Source organism: Poecilia formosa, unplaced genomic scaffold, assembly GCF_000485575.1.
Source record: "Poecilia formosa unplaced genomic scaffold, Poecilia_formosa-5.1.2 Scaffold340, whole genome shotgun sequence".
Classification (NCBI taxonomy): Eukaryota; Metazoa; Chordata; class Actinopteri; order Cyprinodontiformes; family Poeciliidae; genus Poecilia; species Poecilia formosa.
Window position 1 is genome coordinate 495,948 of NW_006800279.1, and position 23,932 is coordinate 519,879.

Here is a 23,932-nt window from a genome sequence, read left to right on the forward strand (position 1 = left end):
ATAATTTGGAATTTGTTGTGGTGATCAACCTTAAAAATGTCTTCTGTCTCCTCTCAGCATACAGCCACAGTTGAAGAGAATAAGGTAGATGATGTAGTTGTTAAGATGGAGGTGACAGACGGTGATGAGCCTCATACTCCTGCCTGGAATGCAAAGTTCAGCATCATTAATGGAGATCCAGGAAATCTATTTACTGTGAAAACAGGAACAAACAAACAAGAAGGAATCATCACTACTGCTAAGGTAAGAGGACCAGCAGAATCTTAAGGCTCCCACATACTTCATCCAAAATCAAACAGTCGACACTCAGTCACATGGTTTCACCTCACAGCTCTCACACAGTGGCACAGACCTTTTGGAGGATGTCCTCATGCTTCAGTATACGTCACGCCCCGACCCACTGGGAGTCTCCTCCCTCCCTGAATTCTCTTTTTGCTTTTGCAAAACAGTCTCAGAGAGTGCGCCACATATTTCTGCAGACAAACTCCTCTGTGAACAATGACATTACAATTTCCATCCAGGAATTTTTAGACATTAGACAGTCCTATTGTTATAATAGATATTTAGTGAAGAATTCTACAATTATACATAATTGCTCATCACGTCCGGTAAACATTGTTCAAAAGTATTTATGTCTCCTCCAGAAACAAAAACAGGATAGTGGAAGCCAACTAGTTGTAGAAAAAATATCAATACTGCTGCCTGAGTGCATTTCAGCATAAAATACAGCAACAAACTTCTGACCAATCAGACAACACTTTGCACAGAGCTCTGTTGAAATAATTCAACCAGGGCCTGGTGTCGAGTTCGGCATGCAGATGGCTCTCTGAGAACAAAAGGACATTTTCGTCGCACATCGACGTCAATGAGAGCCGATTTTACCACTTGGATGAAGTATGTAGGAGCCTTTATTGTATTTTATAAGGGGTAACTCGTTGCTACATTTAATACAGTGTGTTGTCATTCTGCTATGGATTGTACTATATCTGTGTCAAAGCTTTAGCACTAATGTCTGATCAGTTAATCTGTGATGATCTTTCTTCTACTAATCCAGGGTCTGGACTTTGAGAAAGCCAGTAAGCACACTCTGCTGGTCACAGTGGAGAATGAAGCTCCTTTTGCTCCTTCTGTTTCGTTGGGAATTTTCACTGCTACAGTGGTGGTGACTGTGAAGGATGTCAATGAACCTCCCATTTTTGAAATAGAAGAGAAGCATGTTTCCAAAAGTGAGGCCCTTGCTGTGAACAGCACTGTGGTGCAGTACACGGCTTCTGATCCAGACACTGGACGCAAACAGAAAGTCATGTAAGAAACCTTTTAAACTTTACATAACATCTGTTTGAAGGGAAATTTGCTAAACTTTTTATTTTAGGGTTTATCAGATCTCTTTTCCCAGCAACAACTTAACAAACATCAATCTTGAAAACCTTATTACAGTTAATATTTGTTGTTAATTATATGAATAAACATCAGCTCCAAATTAACAAATTCAGTCATATTCTGTCCAATCCAATGTAACAGTAATCATAATGCAGAACCATCAGATTCAGTTGAATCTGAATTACATATTAGTAAGTAAGTGATTGGTCTGCAGAAACCAGCAGAGTCTTATCTAATTTGTCACGTTGTCTCTCATTTCAACATGTGCTACTTTGCTCCACATTATGAGGTTGGGGTCATGCAATTTTTTTATCGTCCTTCATGTGCAGGTATAAGGTAATCAAGGACCCAGCTAAATGGCTCAATGTCGACAAGGAAACCGGAATAATCACAGTGAAAAGCCAAATGGACAGAGAATCTCAACTTGTCACGGAGGATAAATACACAGCCCTGATTGGTGCATATGATGATGGTAGGTGTGAGGGTTAATTGATTTGTACAGCAGCAGCTACACAAGAGGACATTTTGGAATCAAATGTGAAGTCAAACCTAATAGAATAGCTTCATTGATGTGGTTGGCTGTGAGCTGAAATCAAATAAGACCTCAGAAGTTAAGGGTCCTTCACTTCTGTAGCCTTAGGAAACCTTCTCCTTTAGCTTGCTTAGTGGGACTTCTCTCCCACTAAGCAAGGTAATACTTGCTTAGTGGGAGATACTACAAGTATTGCAGTTTTAGATTTCCTAACCTTGTCACAAGAGTCTCAGTGGATTGTTGAAGCCATCCGTGTGGATTACTCACGATTTCCTGACCCATGTCTGTCATCTCACCAGATCAGAGCCCAGCTACAGGAACCGGAACTTTGATTATCAAGCTTGAAGATGTCAATGACAACCCCCCCAGCATTGTTGATCGCGTATTTGAGGTATGTCAGCAGAACATTCGTTGCTGCATATTTTTCAGGCAGATAAAATCAAATGGAAATCTTTGTTTATCCTTAAAGTACTTAAATATGATGTTTTTTCTAATCTCTACTGAAATTTGAATCTAAAAAAGTATCAATTATTTACAAGTAATGGTGTCCCAACACCAATACCAGCATCATGTACTCATACGATTAAAAACAAGTAAAGGTACTCCGGACCAATACCACTTTTGTTCTGGGTGTTTCCTCTTGAGCTGGGTTAGAACAAACTCCACACCAGGTGGTGATGGTAACACACCAACAAGTTATCTGCTGAAGAAAAAAATAATAAGAAAAGATAAATTAGGTGGGAGGAGGGGGTGAAAATGTCCGTACTTTAAGATATTTGAAGATAAAAATGGCAGATGCTAAAATAAATTCTATTTTGTTATTTATCATTTTTATTATTTATTATTTACTGTATCATGCTATAGTTTTGATTGGTTTGTGTTTTTAAACATTTTTTTGTGATGTATAAAGTACAAACTTATTAACTACTCGGTAGTGGTTCTTACAATCTGCTACCGGATAGTGGTACTTAAACTGAAGCAGTAAAAACTGCTATCGGGACACGCCCACTTACAAGTGTGCTGTAAACTATTCACCAGTGTTTCAAATCCATTTTTTTCCCCACAGATGTGTAACAAGAAACCAATTCCTGTGGTGCTGAATGTAACAGATAGAGATGGAACAGGTTTTACTTTTCCATACAATGTCAACCTACGGGATGCTTCAAAGGCCAACTGGACTGCTAAGATGAACGAGACTGGTATGTTTACCTTTTATACTAAAATGATTACAAACCTGTTCCTAAGAGCAGGAAATGATCCCAAGAAATTGAAAAGAGTTCCTCTTTCACAAATCGTCTGTCACCTGCAAAGATATCCCATAGAGACCAATTGATCTGTTCTGTGAACCACTGAAGGTTTGGTCCTCCAGGCTCACCGCCCTGCAGGTTTTAGGTGTTTTCTTGCTTCAGACAGGGTGATCTCAATTCACAGGTTTCTGCTGAACTGCAATCAGCTGAATCAGGCGGAGAAACATCTAAAACATTCAGGGTCTTGAGGGCCAGGGTTGGGAAACACTGTGTTAGGGGACGCAGAGGTTTTGATGGATCTGCTTTTGTCCATTAATAAATCACACAAAGTGTCAAATAAATGAGAGCCAGATGAAAAATATGGTCAACTCGGAGCAGCCTAATGAGTCCCAGCTGATCAGGAGGATCAGGATCAGTCCACTTAACTTCATGTTTTCTTAGATATGCTAAAACATGTTTTAATTTTTAATTTGAGTTTTTTCAGCTAAAACAGATGGGTCCCTTCTGACTCACTGTTTTTGCTTTCCTCTGCTCTTTAGTTCCTACAAACCTACAAAATAACAAGTTTGTCTCACTGGCAAAGGAGCTAATGTACAATGTAATTTAAGTTAAATTTGCTGATTTGTTTTCTAGTGCCCCTCTAAACTGCAACTGGTGTTTTTTTGAGAACATCAAAAAACGCTTTTTATTTCTCTTTCTCACTGTTTACGTTTTAATTATGTTTTTAAAATCTCTTTCTCTTTCTCACATGCTGTTTTTATTTTAATTATGTAAAGCACTTTGAAATGCCTTGCTGCTGAAATGTGCTATACAAATAAAATTTGATTGATTTTCATTAAAATGAAGATGAGAACTTGGAAAAACATCAATTGATGGGAAAATTATTTCTGTTTTTTGCTTACAGGCACAGGCATTATCATAAAATTAAAGTCTAATATTGAAGAAGGAAACTACAAGGTGGCCATGAATGTTCAGGACGTCCTGGGTCTGTCACAGGTCAGCACTGTCACAGCTAAAGTGTGTGACTGCACTGGAACACCAATCTGCAAGAAAGCAGAATCAAGAGCTGCTGGCGCCAATCCTTGGGTCATTGCGGGAGTTCTTTTATTGGTGCTGGTGGGAACTGGTGAGTTTTAAATGTTCATTTGCGGACAGATAGAGAAATATTCTCTTTAATCATGAAACACAAAATAACAATCCACATTGGGACCTGAAAATAACCAACCAAACTCAGTGATGCTGAACAAAAAGCAAACAACAAACAGAAAGCAGGAAAATATGTTTCAGTTCTGCAAATTACAATCACAGGTACTGGATAAAACAGATATTATTTATATTTGTTGTTAAAATGCTGACTCATTCAATAAATTTGAATATTTGAATAAGTCAGTTCATTTCAGTAACTCCATCACCAAGTGACACACATTAGACAAAGACTGATGTCTTAGCACATTTATTTCTCTTAATCATGATGAGTTTCTGCTAATAACCAACAAAAACATTTTTTTTAAACAAAAACGTGGCTTTAATAAAAAAGTATGTTTCATACGTACTTAAAGGTCATTATTTTCAAACAAGACTCATTGGGAAATTATTGAGTGTAACCGTACTATTCCTAATGGTTACATGGTTATAGTCTTGAACATAAACCAAACTAAGTTTGCATAGTATCATAAAGCTGTTGCCTTTCCCACACAGTTAACCTGGTGACACACCGCAGTCGGTTGCTCAGTGGGAACCGACTGCGCTCCGCAAACCCAGCAGAGATTACTTTAAAAACATAACATTCAGTCCGCTACAATATTAACTTTTCAGGCTTGATATTTATTTTGCGATTATTAATAAGTGCTTTCATGAACACAGCGGTGGTTGATTAGTTCATTTTAAACTCCTGCTCTGCTAGTTATTTTGGTAATGGAAGTGAAACGCGCAGAATTGCGCAACACCTTGTAGAAACAATAATCACTGAGATTATTATTGTTGTTGGGTCATTAATTTGAACATGTTTTGTAGATTTTTTTAATGTTGTCATTTAATAAAGTTACGAACGTTTTGATGAGTCAGAGGAGGACGTGATGGTCTCATCGTCCTGGCGGCGTTCAGTTTGTCACCTAATGCTGAGATCGACTCAAAACCTTCCACGATCCACGTGTTATTGCTCCTCTGTTCTAGCAAAGCACGAACAGTTCAGAAACAATATGAAATGGGAAAAAAAAGCTATTTATTAACTGATTAAGTCGTGTTTTAGATTGTTCTTGAAAAACTAATCAATCACGGCTGATTAGTGGGAGAACTCAGCTGCACAGAGGACCCAATGATTCTTTACAGCAAACAGCCGCTCCCCTCTCTTGTGCCCCCACTAAATCTTTTAGGGGTACACAGTACCCTACTGTACCCACCTACTTTCACCCCTGTATGTGGGGCTTGAGGATCTGGCAAATTTACAATTTGTGCTCTTGTTTTTAGTGATTGCCTTGGGTGTGTTTTTGAAGAAGAAAGGAAAAACTGGAGTGATAGATGAAAAAAGTGATGATGATGAAAGGGATGAGCTTGTTCTTTCTAATGAAGAGGGAGGTGGAGAGAGCATTCAGCAGGTAAACAGTCACATGTCTACACAGCTTAAACATCATGTTGTTACATTTGTTTAAAATACAAAATTGTGATTCCTACATAGTAGTAATTGAAAAACAGAACCTTTGATTGGCATATTTCTTCTTAATTCAAATGGATCAGAGGATGATTGCAGATTGGACAATAACCCAATATGTTTCTAACAATATAATTCTCCCTCTCTCTGTCAGAATTATAGTGAGAGTGTTCTCCACTTTGCTCTGACCAACAAGTCTGACATGTCCAGGGTCGTCATGGCTCCTCCACTTGAAAGTGGTCCCCGGTACAGACCTCGGCCAACCGACACAGATGATATCGCCGAGTTTATTGACCATGTGAGTGAAACCCTTTCGAAATGAGAGCAGATGTTTGTCATTGTGTTCTATCTAGTTTTAAACAACTGTTTTGTTTATTTTTTCTAATTCACAGTCAACACAATAACAGATTTCTTAACTTTTGTCTTTCATAATTCAGAACCTGAAGGTGGCAGATACAGACCTGACTGCCCCCCCCTACGACTCCCTGCTGGTGTTTGATTTGGAAGGAGGCGATTCTGAGGCAGAAAAACTCTCGTCTCTGTACTCCTCGAGCGACGGAGACCAGGGCTACGATTCCCTCAAAGAATTTGGCCCTCGCTTCAAGAAGCTGGCCGACATGTACGGAGGAGGAGATGATGACATGATGTAAATGTTCCCACACTGTGAGAAAAATTGCTGCATGCAGTCTAACTGTGATACTTTGTGAAATCTATATCTGTGTGATGTGTGTATTCAGTCCTATTTTTTCTCTGTAAGCTGTTCTTCATCAGGGTCTTCAGGTTAAAGCCTTACATTAGTTTTAGTTCTTCATTTATGATTCTATTCTCTATTATACATATGCACTTGAAAGCTCAGTTTTGCTGGTATGATTTGTGGAGAATGTAACCAATATAGTAAGTACTTTGCATCTTGTTTTTTTTTTTTATTATTAATCTTTCCATCAGTGTTTATTTTTCAGTACCATGCAAAGTTCAACAGCCATTGTGCCATTAACAAGAATTGATGAGATTCATATTTTTGTACAAAAAAAGATGTCTGTAGTATTTGAAGACAACATTTGACAAATTATTTTTAATATTAAATTCTTTAACTAAATATGTCTTTATTCACTGGCCCTGTGATGGTCTCTATGCTTAAGAGAGTGATTTTGCTCTTTTTAATGCATAATGACTATCCATCCATCCATTTTCCATACACCCTTGTTCCTAGTGGGGTTGGGAGGGTCGCTGCTGCCTATCTCCAGCTAATGTTCCAGGCGAGAGGTGGGGTACACCCTGGACAGGTCACCAGTCTGTTGCAGGACAACACAGAGACAGACAGGACACACAACCATGCACACACACACTTACAGCTAGGGAGAATTTTAGAGAAACCAATTAACCTGACAGTCATGTGTTTGGAAGCTGGGGTACCTGGAAAGAACCCATGCATCCACAGGGAGAACATGCAAACTCCATGCAGAAAGACCCCAGGCTGGGAATTGAACCCAGAGCCTTCTTGTTGCAAGGCAACAGCTCTACCAACTGCACCACTGTGCAGCCCCTACATAATGACTATAATAAATGTAATACATACTTAGTTATGCATGCAGTCATGTTCAACACATTATATTTTTGTTAGTCCATTTATTTTAGTAACAAATAAGTAAAACACATTCTGCAGATTAATTCCAAAGACACTTTCAAACCTGCATTTTGTTAATGATTTTCTGCTTACAACTGATGCAGAGACGACATTTTAGATTAAAATATGACCAATGAATCAGACCAATGAAAAAGTAATGGAAAAATATGCGTCTAATGAAAATTAATATCTGTTTAAAGTTCCTGCTTAAAACTTTATTTACATAGTGCCTTGAAACATTAACACAAAGTGTTTCAACAAAGAAAAAAAATCAACAAGGCAAAATTAAACAGAAAACAAATTTAAAAAAATATCTGGTCTATACAGGAAGCCACTGGGTCAGCTGATCTTAGTGTCAAAGGAAGGGAGTCTGAGCTGTAGAAGAAATTTTAAATATATAACAGAAATGTTTTAATTGGCATTAAAATAATGAACCCTTTGTTATAGAGGCTTAGCATCTTTTTTGAATGTTTTGCTGATTTATCATAATGAGCTCCAAGTCTTCAATGCTGAATTGCCTCCTTACCATCACCCTAATTTTTTGCTCCCTCCACAGAATCTCTGAGATTCCCTTTTATATTTACAGACAAGCCTCTCCAAAAATGTTATGTCCAGACAGTAGAAACATGATGGTGAATTTTGAAGATTACTTTAAAACTCCCAAACACCAAAGATTGCACAACATTTTTGTTGTTCAGTGTTTGCTTAGTAGCACCAGCAATGTAGAAAACAAAGTCTATGTATTGGGGAAAAATATAACAAAAGTTAAAAGTTTCACCTTTAAAAAGCTTGCAGAAAGCTAACTGCCCAAATAGTGAACAATCGAAAACATCTTCCTTGATCTCTCAACAAGATGTCATTACAATGAATGAAATTAAACTAAAACGGTTCATTACAAAATAACCACAAAATGTTCAACATGTTACTACACACACATTTAAAACGCATGCAGCAATTTTCTTTAAATGTACCAAACATGTACAATACGTTTTCATCCTGTTCTCCATTATTATCAGGCAGTTTCTGAAAGTTGGACCCCATCAGCCAGATATTCGTATTCCGGGTCTTGTGGGTCAGAACCGCCTCACTTACAGTCAAACACCAGCAGGATGTTTCAGGCAGGAGCAGTCAGGAAGAAAAGAAGGAAAAAGTTAGCATAACATGGAACAGGTTATCTATAACAGAATTGATGGACATTATTTTTTGTTTAGTTTTCACAAAGAATAATGCTGATTGTCTTTAAAAAGTTTGTGAAAGGAGAACAATAGCATTGATGTGTTTTTACTTCACATACAATATAACCTCACTGGATGATCACAGCTAAATCAGCTGAAGAACTAAACAAGATAGAAAAAATATTTATATATATATTTTTTTCATCCATTGTCTTATGTCGTTTAGAAGAGTCTCCTGGGCACATAAACTTTTTCCCATTAACAGTTCAGCTTCAGTAAGACACTTTGTTTATGATTCATATTGTCTAGAAGATGTTTTTGCTGACCGTATGAGCAGAATCAATCTGTATCATATGTTCACCTGAATGTCCTCTCTGTTATTCCTCTCCTCCTCCTCAAACATGTCGTCTGCCATGTTGAGATCTTTGAGTTCAACAGGTTTCTCCTCTGCTCTCCTTCGTCTCACAAAGAGAAACAATGGCAGCCCCAGCACTAAATAAAGAGCAGACGACTTTAATCACCAAACTGTTAAAGCCCAACAAAATTCCATGAAGCTGGAAGTATCTCGGGATCTTGTTCACGAATGAGGGAAGAAGAGAGCGGGAGGTCAACAGACGGATTGGCGCAGCGTCTGCAGTGAAACGGGCGCAATACCGGTCCGTCGTGGTGAAGAGAGAGCTGAGCCAAAAAACCAAGCTCTTGATTTACCGGTCGATCTACATTCCGATCTAAGTATTTATAATGTCCAGTATGTTTATATTAGTGCAATACAACAAAGTTTGCAGATTCTCACAGTTCAAACTCATTCTTGGTCTCTTAAATTAAAAGCTGTGTCTTTAATTTGAAGAAGGCTTTATATTCATATAGCAACACAATCACATTTCAAACTCACTGATCAGCAGCACCACGATGGCCTTCAATATTCCCAGGATGACTGGCGGGTTGGAGCCACCAACATCTTTGTCCCGACAGCTCACGTCTTCTCCAGTGCAGTCACACACTCTGGCTGTGACTGTGCTGACCTGAGACAGACCCTGGTTGTCTGCAATGCTCATGGTCACAGTATAATCTCCAATCTCCAGCTCACTGTTTAAAGTCAGGATAATTCCTGTTCCTGCTAAATAAGAAGAATGATCAGGAATTCCACCAGTTTTAAATTTTTTGGATATATTCACACCAGGAAAATGCTTAGATCATCTTTTGCAGTTTAGATTATGTTAGTGGTCAGTTTCTATTTGCCAATTCCTTCCTCTTAGATTCGCTTTGTCTGTGTTTGACTCATTGGCAACAGTTTCATTCATTGGCAACTTGATGTGCTCAAAGAATGAACACATTCATTTTTTGCATTCAAGCACATCAAAGAATGTGTTTGAATGAGCTAACCCTAGCTCAAGACTATAATCAGTTGGGTATAGCTGGTATACATACTGGTGCTGATCATTCTAGCAGTCCAGTTAGCTTTCACAGAGCCAAGTAGGCTGACATTGTATGGAGAAGTAAAGCCTGGTCCATCTCTGTCTGTCACAGTCAGCAGCTGAGGAACTGGTATCTTGCTGCATACCTGTAGAAATAAACTAAATTTGAAACGTCCACTTTAATACTGAATCATTTTTTATTTCAAAAGTTAGCAATTTTGTATCAAGTATATGAAATTCTGTTTTAAAGTTTATATGTAAAACAATTTTAATTGTACAAAAGACGACATACTGTGAATTTGCGTTCCTCAATAGTAGGGGGGTTGTCGTTGACATCCTGAAGATGAATAACCAGAGTTCCAGTTGCTGTAGCCTGGATCTGATCTGGTGAGATGATAGACATACAGCAGTAGCAGGAGCCGTTCTGGGTATGTCTTTAGCAATCTGCTGAGGAAAACGTCTAAACTTTTCAAGAGTTGAGGAAATCATAAGTTGTCAGAGTAAGTTTAAAGAGCTCTATAAAGTACAATTAAAAGGGAAGTATAATGTAAAAAAAAATAAATAAATTTTGAGCTTCAGCTAATGTTATAATGCGATTCCCTCATCCAAACATACATGTAGGGTTGCTTTGATATTCATGTATGTTTGAGGAATCATTTAATCTCCCATGGCATTTATAGGTGCCTAAACACTGGTTCATGCAAAACACAGACGTTTTACTTCTCCCACTCCGCTCCCCCAGACTAGCAGCAGCAGCAATTAGCAAACACCTGGTGCTGCTGTACGTCCACTGAGCTCATCAGACCAACGCTCCTAAGAACAGTTGTAAATGGCATAATGGAGTAGCATTGTTGTGATGAAGTGCTGAAAGCAGAGTGTCGGAAAGAACAGGAGCTTTTTAAAGAAACAGATTGCAAAGTCAAATTTCTTTCAAGTTATCTTTGTAACCTTTAGCTGTTATAAAAACTCTGTACATATCATAGTTATGTGTTATATAATGGCACTATGTGCCTGGAAGTCATCATATGCATGGTATCCCCTCAAATACCTTTAACACAAAAAGTCAATTATAATACTTTACAGGAGGTAATAAACTAATGAAAGACTACTTTCAGATTAAGAAAACCTCAAATGCTATCGCTAGCATTCCAGTTAAATGCTCTTCTAAAGCTGGATAGAGGAGGTTTCTTCAGAACAAAGAATGAGAACTTCAGTTTTTCCAAGTTGTCCCTTGGGTCAACCAACATTTTCGTTTCACATTCATGTTTAAGTTTCTCTCCTACAGCTGCAAAACAAGACAGTTAACTCTCACACCTACCATCATCATATGCACCAATCAGGGCTGTGTATTTATCCTCCTTGACAAAGATAGATTCTCTGTCCATTTGGTTTCTCACTGTTATCACACCACTGTCCTTATCAATGTCAAGCCAGCCAGCTGGGTCATTGAGTATTTTATACCTGCAACAATAAAGACAAACCATAAAAACATGTTCAAGCATCGGTTCCAGCTTTATTATGTGGGACAGTGAGATGCATGTTGGGACAAGAGATCCACATATTTTAGATTTACAAAGTTCTGATTTGCAGTTGCATTTGTGCATTAAACAACTTTCATGAAGTAAGACCCACCCAGTTTCTGAGTATTCTTTAAACAGACAGATCTGGAATATAATTTGATTAAAATAGCTGTGTAAAAATGTGAAATTTCATTTTCTTTAAGTTACTTTTTCTTTAAGTGGCTTACATGACTTTCTGTTTGCATCCAGTGTCTGGATCAGAAGCTGTGTACCACACCACAGTGCCGTTCAGATCAAGACCCTCACTTTTGGAAACATGCTTCTCTTTTGGATCAAACATCAGAGGTTCATTGACATCCTCCACAGTCACCACCACTGTAGCAGTGGAAGTGACCAACGAGACAGAAGGAGCAAAAGGAGCCTCGTTCACCACTGAAACCACCAGAGTGTGCTTACTGGTTCTCTCAAAGTCCAGACCCTGGATTAGTGGAAGAAAGATCATCACAGATCAACTGATCAGACATTAAAAACTCAGGCTGATGAATTAATTTAATTACATTTAACCACCAACAAATATAATAAATGATACAGTTAGGCCTGCCACGATAACAAATGTTACTGGACGATAAATTGTCCCAGAAGTTATTGCAATAAAAGATAATATTGTTGCTTTGACACAATTTTCAAGCAATATAATAATAATGCAAGAACACATTCTCAAAGATGAATAAACTTTAAATGTTAATGAACATTGATCACTGGAACTGAAAGACATTTTAATGTCCAAAATAAACAACAGAAAAAAAAATCTAATAAAATGACTTATGAAGTCTGTGTAAACAAAATTGTCCTTCAAAAAAAAAGGGCCAGTAAAGACCAAAACACCAGATTGAAGACTCTTATCATCCAGGTTTTGGTAGAAAGAGAAAAACGATAAATTATGCAAATGAAAATTATTGAACTCGTTTTAATTTATAATGTGATTAACTGATTATTATATATTGTGACAGGCCTAGATACAAGTTAAACAAACATATTCTAGCAGTAAGATTCTGTTGGTCCTCCTACCTTAGCAGTAGTGATGATTCCTTCTTGTTTGTTTGTTCCTGTTTTCATGCTAAATAGATTTTCTTTATTTCCATCAATGATTTTGAATTTTGCATTCCAGGCAGCAGTATGAGGCTCATCACCATCTGTCACCACCATCTTAACAACTAGAGCATCTACCTTATTCTCTTCAACTGTGGCCGTATACTGAGACAGAAGATGTGGAAGAGATACATACATGGTCATTTTATGATCATCTATCATTTTATATCATATGTTTTGTACTTTAATGACTCACTAAAAGAATTCAGAGTGATTTACTGCTTTACTGATAATCTGCTGCACAAATCAACTGTGATAAACAGATTTGAATATAATATTTAAAAGTAATTACAAAGCGACAAAATGAACAACAAATTAATAGTCATGTGTTATACTTACAAAGGGCCCTGTGAAGACTGGAGCGTGATCGTTGAGGTCCGTCACTTTGATAATTACTTTGGTAAATCCAGTCAAACCTTCTCCCTTCATGTCAGCTGCCTGTACTTCCAGTGTGTACTGAGGGACTTTCTGTTTTAACAAACATGAACTTTAATCATATGAATCAACAGCTACAGCATCACTCAGGTTCAGCCTGTCTACAGATGGCTCACATTGTTAACTTCAGTGCAAAATTTGAACAACACAACAAGTTTTTCCAGAACTTTTTGTGGTGTTTAAAATGTAGGAAGTCTGAGAAAAATCCAGAATATAACTAGAACTACAAGCAGTCATTATAGGTTCCTTACCCAACCCAGCAGGTCCCCCACATGTAGATATCACTTGATATGGAATTTAATATGAATTCATACCTAGATTCAAACCTGTAGCTTTCCGATTCCGATTCCATTCATGTTGTCAATGAAACCAAATTCAAAATTACTTTATTGATCTCACAAGGACATGAAATGAAATGAGTCACTGTGAATGAGTGCTGGTCAGCCTGAATAAAGTAGATGTGGATTAAGCCATTTAAAGTTGATAGAAGTTGGTATAAATACTGGGACCTGGCACCCTGACTGGGATTCTACACTGTTGTTGACCCAGATAAGGTTGGTTTAGCACCATCGTGTGGTCAAATAGGATGACTGACTACACAATGTGGTCAGATCAGAAGTCCTATATAGGACTGCTTGTGATTGGTTTTCACATATAGAAATATTGAAAATTACCCTAAAATGTCTAGTTTGAGCTAAAAATCTGAAAATCACATCAAATAACAAAATGTGCTATTTGCATAGCACATTTCAGCAGCAAGGCATTTCAAAGTGCTTTACATCACAACAAACACAAAAACACAAAGTCATGCGACATATGCTGTTCTGTTGAAGTATAAATGGAAAAAAAAACAACATTAAACATTATGAGTGAAAATATGAGTGTGAAAGTTTGATTTGCTGTTATTCAAACAAAGAAGCTCTAATTCATACCAAACTCTGAAGAATGACTTATGCTGATGTATTTAGTTGGGATTGGCAAAGGATTGTGGAAAATACAGATTTTTGTGCTGAAGTCAAACTTTTCAAAAAACAGAGTGAGGCATATTAAGATAGGTCCATACACATAGTGGATGAAATGTTCAAAACAATTCAGATAAAGCATTTGGGTCAACATGTGATTTAAAGAAAAAAAAAAAAATTAAAGTTTGGAGGTCAGATGAATAATTTTTCATGTTTTTTTTATTTTTTAATAACTCCCCCACAATTCGAGCAACCATGACCATATTCAGCATACAGCTCAGGCTAAGGGCTGTATGCTGGTACATACTGGTAGGTGCAAAGTTTGGCGAAAATCTGATCAGTGGTTTTTGAGTAACAAATTTCGCCATTTTGCAGTGCCACCTAGTGGTGAACGTTGACAAAAAATAGCTAGACATGATCAATATTGTGTTTGTAGTTAGTTGTACAAAGGAAATTGTAAAACTTTTTAGGGTTTTAGGGTTTTATGGGCAATTGAAATTTGCAACTATGTATGTAGCTATGTTTTGTTATAAATGTTATAAATGTAATAATTGGGCAAAAAATCCCAAAAGTTTGATAACTTTTTTCTTTCTTCCTTAGCATATATTGTGCTAGGTTTGATTTGGCTCAGAGTTGATCCTAGGGGGCAAGATTGGTTTTGGCTAATGCAATGTTCATGGCTCTATGATGAGAAATAATCCAGACCAAAAACTTTTGCACAGTGACTCGTCTGTTGGAGGTTTTCTAGGGAACCTTGCCCACATCAATGTTGTTAATGGGACGCGCCGTTTTCGAGTTATAAGCATAAACACGTGTTTTCTGCCATACTGCCACCTACAGGTGCACATGCCTGAATATGTGCATCTCGGTAGCGGTGTGGGTCCTGAAGCCGAATACTTACTAAAAGTTGCAACAAGTTTGGGGGGGTAGACTGCAGTATGAGTTTCAGCTGAGAAACATAATATTAAGCATCATGGAAAAACACAGCAAAAACAACAAGGTTCCCTGCTCCGCTGGCCTTTCATTGGTTATCCAACAGGCTCGGATCCCTAACAAGACATTTTAAGCTGAGCTTTTAACTACTTAATATAGAATCTTAGTTTGATCAAACGTATCTTAAGTTATTCTCAGGCTCTGTATGAAGGTAGAATTGTGACCAAAACCCACATATCACCAATAAAGGAAATCTGACAATGAGGATTTAATGGGACATTAAAGGCAAGTTAAATTTAGGTTGTTCCTGTTTTCTATCAAACAGAACTATTGTCAGAATTCTCACCTCTCGGTCCAGTCCAACTTCCTTGACTCTGATGACTCCAGTATTTGGGTTGATGGTAAACATGGAGGGACCGGGCTCTTCTGGCTCCTGACTGACAATGCGGTACTGGATGGCAGAGTTGTCAGTATTTGGTTCATCAGCATCTGTGGCCACAACCTGAATCACCTGAAAACCTAATCAAGAGGAAACACAAAGCAGATTAATGAGAGCAGATTAATCAGTTTATCAAAAGAAATTTAACAGTGAGGCTGAGCTGAGCTGACAGGAGATTAGTGGAGCTAAAAACTGAATGCTGCTTCTCCATGTTTGACTCTGGTTCTGGGCATGTATGACTGAGAACTAGTTCGCTTTGGATCTGTGAACTTAGTTCAAATTTGGTTCAAAACTGGTAACCTGCGAACATAAATCATTTCAGTGGGGTTACTGGGTATTGTTAAATGCAGATAATTATTTGCCCCCAGAATAAAATGTATTTATGTTTATCCCATTTAGGGCAAATAATAGAGATACAAAATTAACAAGATTACATTGTTGAGGCAGAATTGGACTTAAAAAAAATGTGAAATAGCAGACTATTTACAAAATATAAATATTTCTGAATTATCCGATACTGTAGCTAAACAATTAGATAAGCCCATTCAAGAAGAAGAAATTAAAAACGTTGTTTTATCCCTTAAAAATAATATGTGTCCTGGCCCCAATGGTTTCATAAAAGAATTCTATAAATGTTTCATAGACATCGTTACTCCACCCCACATGTCACCATGTTATGTGACATGTCATTACTCAACTAAAACAGTGGCGCCATCCTGGTCTGACGCTATAATAGCTGTGTTACATAAAGAAAGTAAGAACCCCACTGACTGTGGGTCATATAGACCATTATGGATGCTTAATGGGGACATACGCATTCTAACTGGTATTCTGGCGAGACGACTAAATGTCATAATAAACCAATTCATACATCCAGATCAAACCAGATTTATTGTCAGGAGACATTATGGAAATAATCTGTCGGTTATTAAATATTATGTCTCACCAAAAAGAAAATAAAGCTATGACGGCTGTAATATCTGACGCCCAAAAAGCTTTTGATCGCGTGTCATGGAAATACCTTATTGAAACGTTAAAGAGGTTAAAATTTGGGCCCAAGGTCATATGGATACATACATTATATTCATCCCCACAAGTGGCTGTAAGAGTTAATGGTTTCAGTTTGGCAAGTTTCAAGCTGGAGCGCAGATGCAGGCAAGGGTGTCCTTTGTCACTCCTTCTGTTTGCAATTAGCATTGAGCCATTGGCCCAGCTTATTAGGGACAAGGAGGAAATTAAAGGGATTTTGATTGGTACAGAGGAACATAAAATATCTATTTATGCAGATGATGTACTTCTGTGTCTGTCTGACCCTACATTATCAATACCACGTCTGAGGGAAATGATCCCTGTTTATGGTCATTTTTCTGGCTATAAAATAAATGTTGACAAGACAGAGGCAATGGATGTCAATAACAATATTCCACTGGGGATTAAACAACAAAGTGGCATCAGGTGGCCTAGGGAGGGCATCAAATACCTAGGTGTCAATATTCCTCTCTCATTAAATGATTTATATCATGTCAATTACAGCAAAACACTGGATATAATTAAGAAGGACCTAGAGCGGTGGTCAGCATTGCCTTTGTCCCTCTTCGGTCGCATTGAAACCATTCGTATGAATCTGTTACCCAGATTATTGTATTTGTTCCAGATGTTACCTGTTGGCATACCAAAGTCCACGTGAGTTGAATTGGATAAAATGATATCAAAATTCATATGGCAAAGCAAGCGCCCTCACATAAAATATAAAACACTACAAAGAAGAGGGTCTCAATCCTCTCAATCTTCCTGTTTTAAAATACTATTTTTGTGCAGCTCAGTTAAAGCCTTTAATTTCATGGATCCAACAGGATTCTCAATCAAGATGGCTGAGCATTGAGCAAGCGAAGTGCTCAGTACCATTAAAGATACCAAGAAGTTTATCAACATTAACAAGCATTGGACATATTAAATCCTTCACACCCAATTTCTTAGACAAAATTTTTTCTAAATGGGCTGAACAGGGGCTTACATTTCTTCATCAATTGATCAACAGGAACAACCTTATGTCGTTTGAAGAGTTATGTAGGAATTTTCATCTCCAGAAAAGTGATTTCTTTAGATATTTACAGTTGCGCTCTTTTTTGTCATCACACAGGGACTGGGAAAGAGTACTAAATCCCACACCAATAGAAAACCTCCTAATCCATTTTCAGAAAGGGAGAGGGGTTAAAAAATTGATAGCAAAGTTATATAGGGTGTTTCTGTCAATGAACCTTAACAAACTCACTTGGACAAAACAAAGATGGGAGGCAAAGACGGCCAAAATAATTTCTGACGAAACATGGGAGGGAGTCTGGACTGAGGCACATCGAGTTACAAACTCAAATACGTGACGGGAAAATAAATGGAAAATTATTAGCAGATATTTCAGGACCCCAGATATAGTTGCTAAGATGGATCCTAAAATACCAAGCTTGTGTTGGATAAACTGTGGCCCAGCAGTCCCCAATCCTACACACATTTTTTGGTCATGCCCCAAACTTCAAAACTTTTGGGATGAGGTGTACAGGGCTATAAACCATATCTTTCCGGAAGTTATACCAATGGATCTAGTATTATACCAAGTAACGCAACTGTAATCAGTTGCGTTACTTGGTATAATACTAGATGGTTTGCAATGATGAGCTAAAGTACATCTGTTAAATGTCCTTTTTACAGCAGCCCTGAAATGCATTACAATCAGGTGGATGCAATTGGAACCACCTTCCTATGACTTATTGGTTCAAAAAGTAAGGGAATTATATCAAATGGAAAAAATGATCTACTCATTAAGACTTCAAAAAACTACTTTTATCCTGCGCTGGGGGCCAGCAGAAGCTCTGTTGATGTAAATAAGTCCAGCAAGTTTGTCTTTTGGCATATGGTGTTTAGCTGTCCCGCCCAAAGTGTATCTTTATTTTAGGGTTGTATGGTGATGAGTCTACAGATGTGATGGTGAGGTTGTAAGATGTCATGCAAGATGTTTTATTATTATTATTATTATTATTATTTTTTTTTTTTGAAAACTTCATATTGTCAACACTTGTATTATGTACTACTGATGTATGGCTGTATAATTGCTCTGTAAAAATAATAAAAGTGTAAGTTCTAAAAATAAATAAATAAATAAATAAAATGTGATCTTTTCACCACAGAAATATGTTTTCTCACTGAGCTTTTCAGGCAATGTGTGGATCTATATCGGTAAATGTGTCTTGATGGTCTGAGGTAGATCTGTTGAATGTTGGATTAAGCATTTTGTTCTTATTCTTTGGTCTTAGCCTTATTACTCTTAGTCTTTATTCTCTGAGAGGACATAAACAGTTTTATGGATTTCTGATTTACACGTGTTCTATATGTCAATAAATATAATACCAATGTAATACCATATTTAAGTTTCTTAATTAAACTTAAATACAATTTCAAGGGTATTAATGCCCTTTGAAGGGGTTAGTAATGCCATTTTCTTTACAGTGCCCATTAGAACTTTGATGAAATACTCATCAATGTTCTAGTTTTGTTTAAGTACTGAGTTTATCTGAAAGTTTTGTTTCCAAGCAGTTCAATAATCTGGTGCTAAACCCTTCAGCTCCATGGATAACAATGATGTTGGGCCAAAGATTTAACCATTAATTCTCACAAATCATCCTTGGACTAAATGTTTGTGATAAGAAATTACATTTCACCAAACTTATAAAATATATTTTATGTGTTAAAAACAATTTTATTTGTAAGATATTATTTACGTGTATTCAAGACCTGAAGCCAGGGACTTTACCTTTTTGTGAGACCTCTGGAACTTCTCCATTATAGGCAGGCAGACTGAAAACAGGTTTGTTGTCATTCTGGTCAATTATATTGATTATAACATCCATCGGCTCCTCTGCTTTTCCGTCGCCTCCCTCTGCCACAGAATGGACTTGAAGCTATAGATATGGTACAGTTTTCCATCACCAAGACATTTTTGTATTACGTGTTGCTGCTTTCAGTTCATATTTATTTTTGATTGTGTGTTTTTATTTATATTCAATATCTTTGAATGACTATAATCCAGAACTCTAAAACAGATAAATTCTCTCTTCAGTCACATGAAAACATTGCAATTTTATTTATTAAATCTTTGATTTCAGATGTTTGAAATATTGTAGAAAGATTCACCTGTTGGCAAGAATCATGCTGCCATAAAAACATGTTGAAATGTTCTAACAGATTAAATTACACAGAACAGCATCAAGTTTAAACTAACAGAGAAAACACTGACCATGTACTTGTCCACTTTCTCTCTGTCTAGTTCCTGTGTGACATGCAGATGACCAGTGACTCTGTTCATGGTGAAAAGATTAACAGGAGGCTGATCAGCTCCAGGACCAGTGATGCTGTAATGGATCTTCTTCACTTTATCTTTATTAGAGCGAATCTGGACAACACAGACCAAGGTTCAGTTTACACAACTTTAACAGTTATTGGTTGCAAATGTCTGATTCTTTATTAATTTAAGCCTGAGAGAGATGGTTTAGTTAAAGCATTGATTATATTCTAGTTCTGGCTTAAAACCCCCCACAAACAATAGGTCAGAAAACAAGTATCTTTTTTCTTCAAGTCAGGGTTGGAGCAGGAATTAAACACAACATGAAATATAGAAAGTTTGAGGCCAATTTAAATTATCATATAAAATATAATATAAAACAAATTGGGTTACATTTTCCCTAATTCTTGAAAACAAAAACAAATTGTAGGACATTTTAGTTCCTCCTACCTCAGCAACAAACCGGGGAAAAGGTCCTCTGCTATTTTCAGGAATATTAATAGGAGGGATAATCCAGTCTCTCTTTCTCCTCTTCAGCCCTGGATTAGATTTGGGGAAATCCAGGATGGGGATCTGAGAACAGGAAATATTAAATACATCCAGGGAGGATCAGCATCTCAACATCTCTACATATCAAACCTTTTTAAAAAAGAAAAGCTGTTAAGAGGAGATTAGATGAGTTTATGACAGGTAAGATGCATTTTTTAAAACTTCTTTCTAGAAGAACAACTTTCCTTTCTGGTCCACTTTACAGTTGCTCTGAACTTACCTGCTGATTATTATCAGAATCCAGGTGATCATGAAGCTGGTTGCTGAGTTTGTGAGCCTCATGATGAAATTCAGCATCCAGACGGTTGTTCATATAGTGATGATCTTGATACAGCAGCCTGACAGGAAGAGTCATTTTCTGACCTTGTGAATCCCAGGCATGGACCAAGAAGTTCTGGTTCCCCTCATGAAGGACAACCTCTCTCTTTACCTGGACGGAGACAAGAGCAAAGGTCATGAGCCTGGTGTCTCTTTAACTCTCAGAAATGATGAGATCATGTGATTCTGTTTAAAGAAAAATGTTTCAGCCAGCCTGCATTTATAAACCTTCTTCTCAGGAACAATGACGAGCGTTCCAAAAATGCTAAACTTAACCACCTGTCAGTTGTTATTTTAAATTGTAATAATGTTGATCATATATTATTGATATTTTGATTAAAATTCATATTTTACTTTCTTTTATGAAAAANGAAAAAAAAAAAATAAAATAAAATAAATAATAATAATAATAATAATAATAATAATAATAATAATAATAATAATAATAATAATGCATTTCATTTGGCAGCGCCTTTCAAAAAACCCAAGGTCACTTTACAGCATTATGTGAGAGTCACGTGTCACACATGTGAGAGTCATGTGACATGTCGTCCAATAACAATATGGGTTTCCAGTCAGTCTGTTACTCACAGTTAATATTCCTTCAGTCTCTACAGCTAAACGGCTGTCATCAGTGCTGAAAAGAAATCGTGTGCGGGTCGTGCAGTCAGTGAAGCCCACTGGAAATAAATACATTTAAATAAATTAATATATTTAAAATACAGTGGATACAGTAAAAACAAAGAACTCTCAGTTTTGCCCACAAACGCAAAGTAAGGTAATAGAAGTAATAGAAATAAGACATTAGAAAACATAAACTACAAAAGAATTGTGAAAATGTAAGCACCATGGAGATTTAAGAATCAAGACATTTTAAAACATACATTGGAAGGTAAATTTTCTTCATACCTCAGATTTTCAGGCAGAGCGTTTCTAAGCATTTAATCTAATCCAGTGGCCCTAAAGGGCCAGAGTCCTGCAACTTTTACATGTGTCCCTTGTCCCACATGCTAGAATTAAATAGTGAAACTGCCTCACTAGCATGCAGTCAAGCTCTGCAGAGCTCTGTTAACGAGCTAATAATGGAGCCAGGCGTGCTGAAGCAGAGACATGAGTGGTGGAGTGATGGAGCAGATGCAGGGAAAGACTAACCATCTCTGGGTTAAACTCTCTCCCAGGCAGTAAGCTCCCCCGCTGACCCCAGTAGGCACCCTGGTTTTTAGAGATCCACCAATGGAGGGAATACTGATACCTTTGCCCAGTCTTGTGCCTGGCTTCAGGTTCTTTCTGCTCACTTTCAATATAAACAGCTCTGACTCAAATCCAGGTTCACATGATGACCCATCTGCAGCAGTTGAGGTCTAGAAGAAGAGACACAATGAATTTATTTATTAGATTAATTCTAATCTGTGGCGTCATAATGTTGGTCTCAACAGTTTGGTTTCATACATTGTTGGAAACATTTCATTTTCCTTTTCATGGGGAATGGATTGAAGTTTCGTAAATGTACTCATCTGTAAAAATCTTAATTGGTGACGGCAGAATATTAGTACAATGATCAAGTTAGATGTCAAATATTTCAGGGTGGGCTGCACAGTGGCACAGTTGGTAGAGCTGTTGCCTTGCAGCAAGAAGGTTCTGGGTTTGATTCCTGGCCCAGGGTCTTTCTCCATGGAGTTTGCGTGTTCTCCCTGTGCATGTGTGGGTTCTCTCTGGTACTCCGGCTTCCTCCCACAATCCAAAAACATGACTGTCAGGTTAATCGGCCTCTCCAAATACTCTTTAGGTGAGTGTGTGTGTGCATGGTTGTGTGTCCTGTCTGTCTCTGTCTTGCCCTGCGACAGACTGGCGACCTGTCTAGGGTGTACCCCGCCTCTCGCCCGGAAAGTTAGCTGGACTAGCACTAGCAACCCTCCCGACCCCACTAAGGGACAAGGGTGTACAGGAAATGAATGGATAGATATCTCAGTGTATTCTAAGCCTGACGGGCCACCAGGCTTTACTTGTGCCCCCACCAGGCTAAATATAGCTTATTTATTTGTCTTTTTAAAATGTTTGCATTTTTAAGATTTTATAGTTGGTGTTCCCGTCTTTCAATAATACATAATTATTATTATTATTTTCAAATTTCCTGTCAACTTTAAACATTTTTTAACTCAAAAGCCCAACAGGCCGCAGGACAAATGACTGCCCTAGTGCCCAACCACCGGGCTTAGCAAGTTTTCTGGGGGAAACCTTATAGTTCATCACATTTTTAATTGATTACAGGACTACTGAACAAGAAAATGAAAACAACCTTCCCTCATTAGCATTAATGGAAACTTGATGAGGTTAACCCCAAACAATAAAATAAAACTGTTTGTGTAGTAAGTAAAACAGATCATATACTGTCTAAGCTAAATGTTAGAACCATGTATGGTTTTGGCCTTAAACCTTTAAACCTAATATTTGCAATTTTTTATCAGCCACTTTTACAACAACACATACATAAACAAGCAAAAAGCTTAAATATTAGAAATTGAGAATTATTTAAATTTAATGAGTTTGTTAAGAACGTAAAGAGGGGAAGATTTCTTACCTGACACAAGATCCAAACACACCAAACTACAAACCAAGTGGTCCCCATTTGTGGATGTTCTGCTGATTTACCTTTATGACCAAAATCTTTTGGAAAAACTAAAAAGTCAGCGTCTGAATCTGTTCAGATGAACAATTTCCCTGAAGATTACTTTGCATGTCTGCAGTCTGTGCACAAACCACCAGATGAGCAGACACAAAAACCCACAAAAAACAAATGAGAAGTAGAAGCAAGAAGAATCAAAAGTTCCTTTTTTTTCTTTTGTCAGATTCATCACTTTAAGTAGGTTTCATTTGCTTTCTTTTGTGTCCATTTTCAAACTTTCCCATCTGCAGCAAGTGAGTTCTGGTAAACTTCATGTGAGAGGCCGAGTAAAACTGAAGTATGTGTATCATTTAAAATGTAAAGATGCAAAATCAGAATGCTTAAACACAGAATCGGACAGAGCTTCAGACCTTCCTTTTTTCACATCCTCTTTCAAAACCACAACTGACTGAACGAGTTAAAAATCCTCACATGTGGAGCTGTGGAAACATTTTCACTTTAAGATGATGTGATATAAAATGTGAAGAGATAATCTGAACATTTCAAAGCCAAGATCTATGAAGTTCTTATCAGAGGAAAACATTTGCTGATCCCACCCCCACAGACGGCTCTGTTAAAACATGCTGGTGGTGAAATTTCCGTAGAGATTAGAAA

At 37.4% G+C, this 23,932-nt stretch overlaps 2 protein-coding genes across 4 annotated transcripts in view; one reads left to right on the forward strand and one right to left on the reverse strand.

Moving 5' to 3' along the window:
- Nucleotides 1-6,902, forward strand: part of LOC103153121 (B-cadherin-like) — a 24,121-nt gene extending 17,219 nt beyond the window's left edge. For both annotated transcript variants that reach the window (XM_007573929.2, XM_007573930.2), the window contains exons 10-18: nucleotides 58-243; nucleotides 1,055-1,305; nucleotides 1,710-1,852; nucleotides 2,212-2,303; nucleotides 2,979-3,111; nucleotides 4,064-4,285; nucleotides 5,626-5,753; nucleotides 5,961-6,104; nucleotides 6,244-6,902. In XM_007573929.2, the coding sequence (XP_007573991.1) occupies nucleotides 58-243; nucleotides 1,055-1,305; nucleotides 1,710-1,852; nucleotides 2,212-2,303; nucleotides 2,979-3,111; nucleotides 4,064-4,285; nucleotides 5,626-5,753; nucleotides 5,961-6,104; nucleotides 6,244-6,456 (1,512 nt within the window). In that variant the 3' untranslated portion in view covers nucleotides 6,457-6,902. The remainder of the gene's footprint in view (nucleotides 1-57; nucleotides 244-1,054; nucleotides 1,306-1,709; nucleotides 1,853-2,211; nucleotides 2,304-2,978; nucleotides 3,112-4,063; nucleotides 4,286-5,625; nucleotides 5,754-5,960; nucleotides 6,105-6,243) is intronic.
- A 501-nt stretch (nucleotides 6,903-7,403) lies between these two features.
- On the reverse strand, nucleotides 7,404-23,427 carry LOC103153123 (cadherin-1-like). Of its 2 annotated transcripts, none has more exons than XM_016661705.1 (17): nucleotides 23,234-23,427; nucleotides 21,908-22,016; nucleotides 21,247-21,335; nucleotides 20,558-20,767; nucleotides 20,239-20,361; nucleotides 19,744-19,899; nucleotides 19,261-19,408; nucleotides 15,366-15,538; nucleotides 13,029-13,157; nucleotides 12,609-12,794; nucleotides 11,768-12,018; nucleotides 11,339-11,481; nucleotides 10,313-10,404; nucleotides 10,034-10,166; nucleotides 9,498-9,719; nucleotides 8,967-9,097; nucleotides 7,404-8,517 (listed from the first exon to the last, which is right to left on the reverse strand). In XM_016661705.1, exons 1-17 carry the CDS (start codon nucleotides 23,279-23,281, stop codon nucleotides 8,515-8,517), a joined length of 2,346 nt encoding a protein of 781 aa, XP_016517191.1. In that variant the 5' UTR covers nucleotides 23,282-23,427; the 3' UTR covers nucleotides 7,404-8,514. The 2 variants fall into 2 exon arrangements, with proteins under 2 accessions (XP_016517191.1, XP_016517190.1); XM_016661704.1 differs by having other exon boundaries at nucleotides 7,410-8,517; nucleotides 9,498-9,722; nucleotides 12,609-12,803; nucleotides 13,038-13,157; nucleotides 23,234-23,422.
- Between the last annotated feature and the right edge of the window lie 505 nt (nucleotides 23,428-23,932).

Bases quoted from the DNA above. Each gene is read 5' to 3' on its own strand.
- LOC103153123 (XM_016661704.1), bottom strand. From the start codon at position 23,281: ATGGGGACCACTTGGTTTGTAGTTTGGTGTGTTTGGATCTTGTGTCAG. The intron at 22,017-23,233 runs GTAAGAAATCTT...CTCTTCTTCTAG, and splicing joins GTGTTTGGATCTTGTGTCAG to ACCTCAACTGCTGCAGATGG. The intron at 19,409-19,743 runs GTCAGTGTTTTC...CCATATCTATAG, and splicing joins AGAAAGTGGACAAGTACATG to CTTCAAGTCCATTCTGTGGC.